A 13,631-nucleotide genomic window follows, 5' to 3' on the forward strand; every position below is an offset into this window, starting at 1 on the left:
TTCAATGCCATTTCATAATAACCCATCACTAATAGTAAATAAGGTTTTTAATTATTTTTATTTATTACTACTTTGATGTAACCATTCCATGGCACTATGATCGGAGGATTTTAAAAGAATTTGGGTGAATGAGAGAGAGGGAGATGGTACATAACACTTGAGCAAAAATAAAACAAATGGGAGGAATGTATTTAGCTGCAGGCTTTCCAGTAACTGTTTTCTGGTCATAAGAAACAACAAAAACGAATAACAGATCACAGATGGAAGACTTCCAAATGGATATTTTTCAGTATGTGGGAGAAGGGGACAAAAAGAAGCAAGAATGAGCGAGAAAATTAGATCTGAGTGAGCAAAAAAAAAGAAGAAAAAAAAGACAGAGAAGCATGTTATAATTGGAGGGGATATAAAAATAGATAAAAGATGTCAAACTGCTGGTGGCTGAAAATGGCAAGATGCAGCCAAAAATAGTAACAAGAATTTGTCTCTATATTTTTTAAAGAACTTTAGAACTAAAGCATGAAAGAAATAAAGAAAATAAAAGTAAGACTTACCTTTTTATAGGCCGTAATGTCTGGTGTAGAGTCCCCTTTTTTGGATGAAGTGGGAAGTGGGAGACTCATCCTTGTGGAACCTTTTGGAGAAATGGAATTGTTGCTATCTTTTTTCTTAATCTCTCGATGTGACTGCTTGCCCACTCTGATCTCAGAACTGGAGACTTCACCTCCACATGAACTATGACCATCTCCATGTGCAAGCCTCTGAGAGATCCTAATTGTGGGCCTACATATGAAGTTCTCGAGGCTCTTTGGAGGCTTCTTCGTCCGTTTTGCTCCAACCCCTATTTTCATTCTTACATTTCCGTCTGACTGGTCGGACTTTGTATGTCTTAACTCCCCCGACCTAGTCTGCTGCTGGTGCTCAAGTTCACTGTTAGTATTTTTTGAGGAAGCTTCTAGTTCTGCCCCTTTGGTTTTTCTCATCCTCTTCCTGTCTTCTGTCCTCTCTTCTTTCTCCAGGCTTGGTGCAGGTGTTGTCTTTTGCTTTTTCTTATCCATTTGAACTCTCATAAACATATGTTTATAGGAAAAGTATGTTGACTAATGTCAAAGTTTTGTTGATAATTAATGTTCAGCTTATGAGAAAAGATAACGTTATGTTTTTCAGTCTAATTTAATACTCTTCTATCATCTCACTTGACTTGAGAGAGTAATGAGGTACAGGTACCATGGAAGAGGCTATAAAGTGAAAACAAGAAAGAGACAGACATTGGTCACAGACTACTCAGTGTCTCACATAATATGACACATTCAAAATGTTTCATCAGAAAACCTCAGCACAAAGTTATTTTAGATAATAGATCACAAAGAAGATTAGATACACATGTGGTACAATGCTTTTCAACATTTACTCAGATCAAAACACATATCCAGCTCAAAAAGACTGCAACTTTACATTCAACCAGCGAGTTACCTGAGCTATTACTGTGACTGACTAGTTCAAATACTTGAGTGCTCAATTTAGAGGCATGGATTATTAAAGTATGTGCAGCTGGCTCTGAACATGCCGATTCAGATGCTAATGGAATCTGTTTTTATAGGACATAAAATACTTTTAGAAAGTAGATATCCAGCAGTGTGACATGCTATACTGTATCTCTAGAACATACATTTAATTGGTCTGATTACTGATCTAAAACAAACAAACATCAACAACAAAAGCTTACATATAGAGGAATTAATTTAGATGAATCTGTTAAGCATGTGTAGATGTATTCAGCTATGTATGGTTGCAACATTCTGCTCTTTGTTGTAAAATATTTATAATAAATATTTGCAATTTTAGCATTCAACTATGATTTAGTACAAACTTAAATTAAAGGACATTTCATCTATTGAACTGTTAACACTTCCAGACAGAAAATCTTTCAATGTTGACAGATTTATGGTATATTATGGTGGGGTCAGGGCCCACTAGTGGGCCTCGGCAAACTTTCAAGGGGGCCTCAAGATGACACAATAAAAGTATATTTTATAATATTTTATTGATGATTATAAATATTTGTGGTTATGCCAAGCTCTAAAATATTTTACCGGGTAGAAAAAAAAATGTGTAAAAAAAATAATGTTTTTATTTTTATTTTTGTCATGTAAATTCGTGGAAACACTGAAGAACATTCAACCCCTAACACTTTCTGAATCCAGCCATTTAACGTTCAATATTATTGTGGACAATGGGGCCTTGTATGGTGAATGTAACCCATTGCTACAACTTCGACAGTACTTTTCTTTATTTTTTGCATTTGTTTAGATGAAATTATAGATGGAGAGAGGACCGGAAATGAAGTGGGAGAGAGAGGGGGCGGAATCGGGAAAGGACCACGAGCTGGGATTCAAACTCAGGCAAAGCGCAATCTCACTACATGTCAGAACGGTACTTTTCAACTGGAGCCTGAAGTGGAAACCTGTTTTTGTTTTTTTGTTTATTGAAGAAGAAGAAGAAGAAGAAGAAGAAGAAGAACAAGAAGGGAGAAATGTCTAGTTACTATTTTCAACAGAGTTTGTTTTCAATGCAGTGATTTCTCTGCTCCCCTAAGACCTGCATATTTTCAGTTGTATTATGGTTTCTCCATTTGTTGCCCTGTCAGAGCAGCTCAGAATACTTCCAAATTTGGTGTAATAGAAGGGCAGCTCAGTGAGTAATGATGCATGAGATGGAGAATTCATTTTTTTAAAATCCAGATAGCTTTATCTAACACAGTTTAGTTCTTTAATATAAAGAATTAACATGTCAGATGAAAAATTTAAACTCTAAAGGAAGCTTTTTCATTAAATGTGAGTAGGTTAGCCAGGTAGAGTCTACTTTCAAATTAACTCTGAATCTACAATACTGATCATTTAACCTACACAATAATGTACATGACCAGCATGATACATCTCAATATTCTATATACAAGTTCCTTCAGGACATACCCACATAAAAATCCCCAGCAATTTCGAAAAGCTGTCCGAAACTCTGTTCTGAGTTGTCTGAAAGGCAGGTGCTTTCCCACACAGAGTGAGGTCATTCTATGGAAGATTCCGCATAATGACCTCAGTGCGTTAACTTGCACAGGGGACCCGTAAAATCCAGCGGCTTGACCTCCAGGCTCCAGGGAAGAACAGGCTAATAAAGCCCAGGATCGGTAGTCTGAGACATCTGTGGGTTGTTGACTGGACTCTGTCAAAGCATTTCCAATATCAAAACTTGAAACCACTCATACAATCTTGTCTAACTGTAAGGTAACGTGTCCCACACTGATCTCTCAATCTCTGTCTTTCTTGAATCATATTGTGAAGTGCTTTTGTGACCATTTCTAGCTATTAAAAGTAACACCCTTTGCAGGTTGTTTCAGTCTTGGCCAATACTCATTAAGACAAAATCCAACAGCATTTCACTTCCTGAGTGCAATCTTCTCAGCTCCTCCTTTAGGATTTGGTGCTAAGAAAACAATCCCAATGGAACGCTTGAAAAGAAAAATGGCCCGAGGAGAGGAGAGAGAGCAAAGTACAATGATGTGTGTGTTAGAGAGTAGAAGAGGGAGCTCAGTGGCTATTAGTAGCACAGTTCAGAAGCAAAGTGAGAAGGACGTTTGAGGGTCTTTCTCTCCCTGGGACATAAGCCTACTTTTCAACATTTACCATAATTATTCATTTTCTTGTACTCCATCAACGTTATCTATCCACAGGTTTCCTTTCCCCTCTATTCTCTGCCTTTTTTCTCTTCTTTTATTTCATCTCTATTGTTTCTGGTTTTGTTCATAACTGTTTCTTTCAATATATAATTTGCTCTCTCTTTTACAATTTATCTTTAAGGCATTAAGGCATTTTTTCAAAGCAGGCCACACTGAGCAGTTAAATAAGTCACTGTTTCCCTGTAAATCAAAAACATATGCTCTTGCTTAAAACTCTATTTTGGTGTTGCTGATACAAATCTTTGCAAACAAGTGAAAATCTCCCAGAAATAACCGTTTTTGTCATCTCCAATTAACTTTGCATTTTTCCTTTCGTTCTGCTCCTCTCATTTCCATTTCATTATAGTCTCCCTTTTATTCATTTTTACCTGATGTACTTTCAATCCAACCCTTCAGTGTCAAGTGCAATGAGGAAGTTATTATTAGGTTTCACTATGTTTCAGTTTGTGTATGTTATCTCATTACAAACTGTTATCTTATACTGTTCAACCCATTGGGGTCTTCTGTCTTCTAATGTACTTTAAGACAACAATACGCAGGTTAACACCAGCCTTTGTCAGGTAAGCAGACCTGAGAAGCTCTTCCTCTGTTTCGCTTGTCAAGCAGATTTAGTCAAATATTGTTAATAAGTGCAATGTGAAAGTAGCAAACTGAAGTGCAATAGAGTTGCAAACAAGATGACATCACTGAGCACTGCCCTTCATTTGGCAAAGCTTTTCTCCCTGACAAGATTTAAGGGGTCCCTGGGCAAACTCAGAGAACTGACCGTGATTTGCCCGCAAATCCATCTGCCAAATTTTAAAATACAATGGACTAAAGCTTTTTCAATTCTTCAGGCTCCTCTGTGACCTAGATATAGCCTGGTTGTCCAAAAATAGCAGAAAACTAGAACATTTAAAGAAAAAGAACCAGAGATATGGTCAATTAATTAGGTGTTTATGTTTTAGTTGGTTCGCAGCTTGAGAAGACGAGCACAGCATGTCAATGCAGTGTGAACACGACTTGATTGATGGGACATAATAAGTAGGGGGTCGAATAAGTTACTGTTCCCCTCGCTGTAGATATAATCTGAAGAAACGGGTTTTTCAGTCAAATGAAAACAGAGAAATGTCAATACGATCCTGCAGCGCGAGGACATAATCGATATAAAGTTCTCGGGAAAGTGGCAAAAGGAAGAGAGCGACTTAGCTTTCTAATCTATTATAAGCTATCTCGAGGCTCGATCTGTTTATCGATATTACAGCATTATTATTTGAATACCTCAAATTGCATACGCGATATAGGCACTGCACGCGCGTATGTATGTTTACGATAAAAAGTGTCTTTGCGTATTCATGCGCGAGGGCCTAACAGATGAAGGTCCCGTTTCAAATTACATTTTTATTAAGCAACGGGGAGTAGTGCACTCCGAAAATGTTCTCTAAAACTAGTCGGAGATTTAAGAAAACAATAACAACCATTTCCACATTGCTTCACGAAATGAAAAATGACTTACCCGAGCTGCAAAGAGGAGGTATCGCAGGCAAAAGAACAGCTAATTTACAAGTGTGCGCAACGAACTGAAACGATAAATGGAGGGATGTTGCGTGTCCATTGCGCGAAGCGAAGGACCCATGAAGATGAACATTGTGCAACACCACACGGTACTCACGTCCCCCCTTCTTCTTCTCTCAGCCCCCCTGTTTCTATCCGTCTCTTGCGCAGTTGTTTTACATCAAAAGCATGGTCGTACATTGTGTACCCAGATAGCCACAACCCAAGTTCACCGAAGAGGGGAGACGGAGGAGAGGAATGACCATGCTGTATATGTTCTGTTACTGAGCTGATCCTTGCAACTTGAGCTAAATTTACCAACCAATAACAGGAGAAAAAAGAAATGTAAACAGACACGCACATTTATCACCCCAGCGGATGCTGTTCTTATCTACACTATCAAAGAGCGGATCAAAGACACGATAATCATTAAATCTAACGTGTGTGTGTGTGCTAAAATATGATATTGAATAATCTAATCCGAGATGGCCGACTTTGAAACGATGAGCAATGATGTAATTGAATTGTGAGCCAGCCTGCGTCGTTCATTTGAAAGAATATTTTGGAATTTATCGATATTTTGGAATTTATCAATATTTGATATTTTATTTAATATAATACACACAAATAACCACCATCTGAAAACTTCATGCCCAGGCATCTGGCTCTTGAAATACCAAATGCGTTCTATTGCCAACACATATTTTGAATCTTTACTTATTTGCATTAAGTTGTATAACATAGCCTACATATTGGAGAAACTGCGCACTTAAGCGACTGAGTGACCGAAATGCAAAATACATTTTACACATGCAAGTTATGTAATGCATATGTTACACTAAGCATATGCTATGTAATTACATTTATAATACATAATAACAATAACAATTATCTAAAAAAAAAAACAAGAATGGATTTTCAATCGAGAATCAAATCCTTGTTTATTAGCCTAATTTGAATGGGGTTCGTTTAAAACTCAAAACAGAAAAAAATTCACCAAATTTTACAGGCAAGGCTTAAGCCTAGTCCCAGACTAAAATGCACGTTTGGGCTGTTTTAACTGAAAGCAACTTTACTGACATATCTTAAAATATGTCAGTGCCATATGTTTGTCTCAAGATGCACACCACCAGTAAGGTTTTTTTTCTAAGGCATGTTTATAAAAGTTACTTAAATGCCCTAATTGAACTAAGGCCTAATCCTGGCTTATCTAAACCCTGTCTGTGAAACCAGGCCTACAAGTTAATGACTTAAGAGGACTTAAGGGATTATTAAGGGAGACTTAAAGGGATAGTTCACCCAAAAATGAAAATTCTGTCATTAATTACTCACCCTCATGTCATTTCAAACCCGTAAGACATCCATTCATCTTCAGAACACAGATTTTTTTTATGAAATCTGAGAGCTTTCTGTCCCTCCATTGACAGCCTACGCAACTACCACTTTCAAGCCCCAGAAAGGTAGTAAAGACATCATTAAAGTAATTCATGTGGTTTAACCATAATTTAATGAAGCGAAACCAATGCTTGGTTTACCAATGCAACATTGTTTACCAATTACAATTGGTAAACAATTACCTTGTTTACCAATGCAACATAATTTACCACTTTATTTACAAAATATTAATCTCAAGAAACAAAGTCTGCTCTTGCGTCAACACAACATGCATGCATCGTGGTGCTCTCATGAGCGCGTGTTGGAAGATGAACGAAAGTCTTGAAGGGGCATGAAGGTGAATAAATGACAGATTTGTATTTTTGAGTGAATTAACCCTTTAATAGCTGTATTTAGACAAGTCTAGAATACTTGGATAATGCCGTCTGTTAACATTCCCGTTCATCTCAATGGAAGTCATTTATTTATTTATTTTATTGAATTCCAACAATTAAGTTCTCAAGACATTTTAAAAAAACGGGCATCACAAACATATAGGCCTATTATTATTTTTTTTATTATTATTTAAATTTACAAAATAATTTTTTTTAGGGATTTCAATTTTTTTTTCAGGGGCTGTTTGCAAACGAAGACAATAGGGTTTTAAATCACTCCAGTTGCTATGAAAATTTCCTAATAACAAAAAAAAAAAAAAAAAAAAAAAAAAACAATAACCCTTTTGTGTTTGAAATGTAGAGTGAAGTAAAACTTTTGACAGATTTAAGGGCTACTTTAAATTTCATTTTAAAAATCAGAAATTGAGACATCTCAGGCCAAAAGAGAGAAGAACAGGGACATTCAAGAAATAAATGTACAATGGTTTCACTTTCAGAATTACAAAACCAGCAATTGTATTCAATGGTTTCAAATGAAAGCACGTAGTGTTTCTTTCACGTAGCCTAGGCTATTCGGTGGGCAATTTTAGAGATAACCTCTTTAAGTTTAATTTGTGTCAAAGTGAAAAATATTTTCCACTCAAAAGCAGACCCACAAGATACAATATTTCCAAGTGCATGGATTTCTGAAAAGAAACTCATGATGATACAATTTCAATGGAAGCTGTTTACCTGCTGAAGAAAGTCACGTTGCAGGTCTTCGAGCAACACACAGTTTTGTTCCTGAATGGATTAGTGTTTTTGAACAAATCAGTTTAATGATGAACAATTCATAAATGATAATCATCAATTAATGATGACTCATTCACAATGAACAAAACAAGACAGTCAATTGTCGCCACCTATTGGCGCAACAATAACTGGCGACAATTGACTGTGTTTATGATACAAAACGTCTCACTAAACTCTATCACTAAAGCAAAAATTGACACACACAAAACAACAACAACAACAACAACAACAACCACCTGAATCGGAAATGATGCACCATAAAAATATGTGGTATTTCTATCGATTTTAACATCTTTGACATTTTATTCCCTGCTATCAAGCACTTTCAAATCAACTTTCAAACAAAAAAAATGAATGAATGGCGCAAAATGTAAAATGGGTTTAAACATTTTGTATTTTCATATTTAAAGACTGAATGGGTCTGTGACAGGGTACAATAATTATGCAGTTAATATTTTTTTTTTAGAAAGGCAAAAATATTTTTTTTATTTTTTTATTTTTATTAGTTTAAACCTACTGGACATAAAGAGATGCAGAAAGATTTAGGCTATTTCGTCTGAATATACGGCTACTTGCGAATGGCCGTCAGTGAAGAAGCATAATGGTACACTTATTAACCAGCAGAGGCATTCATTCATAACCAACTAATCATAAATAATTCACATAATTCAATCTGAAGCTTACCAGCCAAACCTTGACCTCTTGGTCATACGTATTCGTAATTTGCGTAATGACGTAACTTCCGACGTCGGTTGAAACAATGATGGCGACTTCCATTGGCCGTGGCCCATGACAGCACGACCGTTCGCAGCAATCAGCAATACATAGTTATCGCTTTACATGTAGCAGTTGTTTTCTAAGCATCTGACGACGTTTTATCCTAGTGGTAAGTCATTGTCTTATTTCGTTTTTTTGCACATGGTGTAGCAGCCGCATTATACCTCATGCACTTTCATGCAGCCAGCATTTCTCTCGCAAGGTGAAAGACATGAAGATCTACGAGACTCTCTCTGAGACTAACATTATAGGAATTAATTTCTGCAAATATATTAGTTAATGTCTATAATTAGACGCTTGCATAACAAATCATCAGCTTAACAGTTTTAATGTGAGCATAGATTGTCAACCTGATTACATTACGAGAACATCTCTGGTTAAATATACTAATTGATTCGCTTTTGTTTCAGAATATGAATCTGCACAAACTGTCCTCGCGATTGCGCCCTACAGTAAGTTTCGTTAACCTTTCATATATATATATATATATATATATATATATATATATATATATATATATAAAATATACTTAAGTTAAAAACATTTTACAGGACATAACAATAAATGATGTCATATTCAGGTGACACAGAAATTCAGACATCTCCACACCCAAGGAAGTGGCCGGCAGCTGGAGGCGGTTGTTGCAGAAACATCATCAGCTGACTTGAATCCACTGTCAGTCTTCAGAACTTCAGAGCAGGATCCAGTACGTCCTAAAAACTTATGGAATGTACAGCATGGAAAATATGTTATGGAAAGCTCAAAGCTCTTTATGTTGTGACATTACGTCCTCCTCGCCAACCCTCTCTTTCTTTCTTTCTTTCTCAGGCATGCCATTTGGAAACACATACTGGGCAATACTACACAATTCCCCCAGCTCACATCCAAAAACTCTTCCCCCATGGACTGCCTCCACGTTTCCAGTTGCAGGTTTGGGAACAGTACTCTGTGTGTGTGGAGCACTTCAGTATAGATTTAATATAGTCTGAATAGAAATGGCATGATGTTTGTGGTTGAAGTTGCCTGGACGTGTTAGTGCTCTTATACATGTCTAATACATGTTGGTACTCTTGTTTCAGGTTAAGACGTTTAATGAAGGCTGCGTGATGGTGAGGCCGCCGGCGCTGGAGCTTATCTCATATCTTAAAAGAGCTGATTACAGCAATCCCCCCCTGCGTTGTATACTCTGTATCCTCAAACAGAAAATTCCCAGTGAGCTGTTTTACTTTGTGCATATTCCTCTTCCATATTTTACACATTCCTTGACAATGTGCTTTAGATGGAGATACTGGCTCTGGAAAGACCCTGTCTTTGTGTCACGCCCTGCATTACTGTTACACTCAGGGCTGGCTGATCCTGCACATACCTGATGGTGAGCTGCACTTACTCAATCAAAATGCAAGATGAGGTGAAGTTTGGAGTCTGATGATGTTGTGATGTTCTCTCTGTAGCTCATCTGTGGGTCAAGAACTGTAAAGAGCTGCTACCCTCTTCTTCTCGCCCCTCACGCTTTGACCAGCCGATCCAGGCTTCCCAATGGCTGAAGAACTTCAGAATCACCAATGAACGCTTTTTATCCAAGGTACTACTCTGTGTTTATTAGGGTTTATGGGTATGAAATCAGGTGAGCGATCACCTTATCACACTGTCTGGTCCACGGAAATAAATTATATAAAAAAAAAAAAAAAAAAAAAAAAAAAAATATATATATATATATATATATATATATATGTGTGTACACTACCAGTCACTACCAGTGTTTCACAATATTACTAAACAAAAAAATAATTAAAAAATGCAGCCTTGGTAAGCAGAAAATACTTCTTTTTAAAACATTAAAAATCTTACCGATCCAAAACTTTTGACTGGTAGTGTACACATATATATATATATAATTTTTATTTTATTTTTTTTTTTTTTTTTTTTTTTTACAAAATATGGACTTGCTGAAGTTGTCTAATGTAAAAATATGAAAAAGTAGAAATTGTAGAAATTTTCATAAAATATACTCTATCTCCCTCCATGTGTATGTAAAGAGATGTTATTGATCACTTATAATATTTATTATTTCGGTTAAATATTTTGATCTTTTATCGAGCTGCTCTGATGTCAATCTGATCAATTGACAGATAAAGACAACACAGCGATATGTGTGGACAAAGAGAGAAAGTACTGAGAAGGGGCAGCCTTTAGGGGAGCTTGTTGATCAGGTGAGTTTTCTTCATCAAAAAATTCCCCATTTCTATTACCTTAAAGGAGACCTCCGGTCAATTTTAACATTGAGCTTTAATATTTTATTCTTGTATATGTATGAATTATTTCATGTTTATTTTTTTAATAATTTGATTTTTAATTTGAACAGGGTGTGAATCGCATGAAGAGCAGCAGTGATGTGGTGGGTGCAGTGATGCGAGAGCTGAGGCTTCAGGCAGGGGGCGCCACTGATGGCGAGGGGGCCTTTAAACTGGCCGTGGCTGTGGATGGAGTAAATGCTCTGTGGGGAAAAACATCTCTAAAAAAGGAAGACAAGACCATGGTACGTTGGCATAAATTAGCCAGTATTAAATATGAATTCATAAATTTTTAAAAAACATTATTATATTAATGTTATTAAATAATTTGTATCATTCGTTTTATGCAGTGTGAGCCAGAGGAACTGACTCTGATTCATAATCTGAGGAAGATGATGAAAAACGATTGGGTAAAAAAAACCTCTCACTTAATATTATAATACAGATTTAACTCTCAGTGAGCTGTTTACTCTCAATTTAAGGCCTGTTCACACCAAGAAAGTATAACTATATGATAACTATATTAGCGTCCACACCAGCGGATAAGATCGTTCTGTTTATTCTGTTTATAAGTTTGCTGCTTTAAATGCTCGAGCTCTTAAAGGAACACTCCACCGTTTTTTTAAATAGGGCTTATTCACCTTCTTTCCTACATTTAGGTGGGCAAATGCATTTTTGTTTCAGTGCATGCATTGTTTTAGTTTGATTCACTTTTACGCAGGACATGCTAGCTGGTAACAAAGGATTCCATTCATTATGCTAAGCTAAGTTAGCGCCGACCCTGTCAAACTAAAACAATGCATGCACTGAAACAAAAATGCATTTGCCCACCTATCTAAATGTAGGAAAGAAGGTGAATAAGCCCTATCTCAAAAAACGGTGGAGTGTTCCTTTAAAGCAGGATGGATTCTGATTGGCTGTCGATGTTTTTATCGTTCATCAGCTGGAAAAAGTCCTTCTGAGAGTTATTTCTACTATATTGTCTCACTGTGTCATTATCGTTATAGTTGTGGTGTGGACTCTGCTGTTCTTTTATATTTCGAATGATTCTTAGAACTAACTCTTTATCGTCATCGATCTAGTTATCTTCCTAGGTGTGAACGTGCTTTTACTTTCACTTTATATTGCTCTGTTATAGAGTGGAGGTGCCATTCTCACAGCACTGTCTCAGACCGGGTCCCTGTTCAAGCCACGGTCTGCCTACCTTCCCAATGAGTTACTAGGAGAGGTCAGCATCCCTCACATACAAAAGCTCATTATGCCTTTTTTTTTTCATTAAACTGCAGAGTAAATGCCCTAAGTTAACAAAGCTTTGTTTTTGCTTTTTACTTCAACAATAGACTTTGAAGCATTTGCAAAACTTTAGAGGCTGTTGCATGTATCATCTAGATTTGTTAAAAGGGCTTAATGTATTTTCTCTTCTCACTCTTTCTCTCACTCTCTCTTGATTTCCCCTATTTCTGTCTATCAGGAGGGGTTTGATCAAATGGAACCGTTTGTGCCAGTTTCTGTGCCCATCTACAATGAGAAGGAGTTTGAGAGCTGTTATCTGTACTATTTAGACCGGAACTGGCTGCAGCATCAGCACAGTAAGTTTGTGTATTTGTGTGTCTGGAGTGCAATCACTGGCAACTGTATGTAAAGAGAATAATGTGGTCATATAAAATAAAGTTAGTACCTACCAGTTTTCAAGTCATAATTATGATTTAATGTGCATTCAAGTGATTTTTGGACTGAATAAAATGAAAGCGACAGGTAATGTCTTTTTTTTCTTCCATTCTCTCTTTTTCACTTCCTGGCAAAGTAGGAAGCTTGTTTAGTATTAATGCTACATGGTGAACAGCTAACGATGTACATTTGGTGTGTAATTGTTTTATTTATGCATTCTCTCTGTTGTCTAAATCTGGAGTTGTTAAATTGGGGTCTGAGAATCCCCGGGAGGGGGGTGCAAGGAAGTCCTAGGGGGTCCATGGAAATGTTTAGAGAAAAAATGTAAATAGTAAAATATTAGAATAAATACAATTAGATTTAAATAAATAAATAAAAACAGTACTATAACAGTACAGTACTATGAGTTGAAAACACGTGATAATATAGCTTAATAGTAACTAATATTTTCCAAATAATATTTTAGACTTATTTATAATTTCACACACACACACACACACACACACACATATATATATATATATATATACTTTTAAATCTTAGCATGGGGGTCCCTTGAACAAGTACGATCATGTTTGGGGTTCGTGGCATGCAAAAAATTGAAAACCTCTTGTCTAAATGAGTAGTATTTTCTGATGAGCTTTATAGCCATTTTATATCCACAGTACCAAAAAATGTCTTTTATAAAACAGATAATTGAAAAAGCCATGTTCATGTCTGTTCATCTCGTGAATTAAGATCATTCTGTCATGACTTGAAGTCAGAATAACCTATTATGTATGTTACAAACCCCATTTTCAGTATCTCTTATCTGTTACCAACAGGTCTAACTGAAGAAGGAAAGAAAGAGCTCATCTTTCTCAGCAACAAAAATCCATCTATCCTGGAACGATTGTGTGCCTTCTTGTAATGCACATTTGTGTCTCTCTTGGATCTGTATATCATGTGAATTTAATAAACTTATAAGCATGCAGAATTTTTCATAATAAAAAACTTGGAAAACGTTTACAGGCTTTTCTTATATATGACAAGTATCTTGAAATGGCTCTCATGGAAAACGTTGTTGTTGAA

At 36.3% G+C, this 13,631-nt stretch overlaps 2 protein-coding genes across 6 annotated transcripts in view; one reads left to right on the top strand and one right to left on the bottom strand.

Moving 5' to 3' along the window:
- The window catches only part of LOC311067566 (histone-lysine N-methyltransferase ASH1L-like), a 30,545-nt gene extending 24,906 nt beyond the window's left edge, over nucleotides 1-5,639 (bottom strand). For all 5 annotated transcript variants that reach the window (XM_084089512.1, XM_084089510.1, XM_084089509.1 and 2 more), the window contains exons 1-2: nucleotides 5,226-5,639; nucleotides 552-1,235 (exon numbers count right to left, since the gene is read on the bottom strand). In XM_084089512.1, coding sequence (XP_083945638.1) covers nucleotides 552-1,073 — 522 coding nt within the window. In that variant the 5' untranslated portion in view covers nucleotides 1,074-1,235; nucleotides 5,226-5,639. The remainder of the gene's footprint in view (nucleotides 1-551; nucleotides 1,236-5,225) is intronic.
- A 2,912-nt stretch (nucleotides 5,640-8,551) lies between these two features.
- On the top strand, nucleotides 8,552-13,566 carry dap3 (death associated protein 3). Its single transcript, XM_084089248.1, has 13 exons — nucleotides 8,552-8,710; nucleotides 9,012-9,053; nucleotides 9,182-9,307; nucleotides 9,430-9,531; nucleotides 9,681-9,789; nucleotides 9,881-9,973; nucleotides 10,053-10,183; nucleotides 10,731-10,811; nucleotides 10,964-11,137; nucleotides 11,243-11,302; nucleotides 12,031-12,120; nucleotides 12,364-12,481; nucleotides 13,385-13,566. The coding sequence occupies exons 2-13, from the start codon at nucleotides 9,015-9,017 to the stop codon at nucleotides 13,468-13,470; spliced, it is 1,209 nt and encodes a 402-aa protein (XP_083945374.1). The 5' UTR covers nucleotides 8,552-8,710; nucleotides 9,012-9,014; the 3' UTR covers nucleotides 13,471-13,566.
- Nucleotides 13,567-13,631: the final 65 nt, after the last annotated feature.

The sequence above is a fragment of the Abramis brama genome (assembly GCF_963993115.1).
Source record: "Abramis brama genome assembly, chromosome: 17".
Lineage (NCBI taxonomy): Eukaryota > Metazoa > Chordata > Actinopteri > Cypriniformes > Leuciscidae > Abramis > Abramis brama.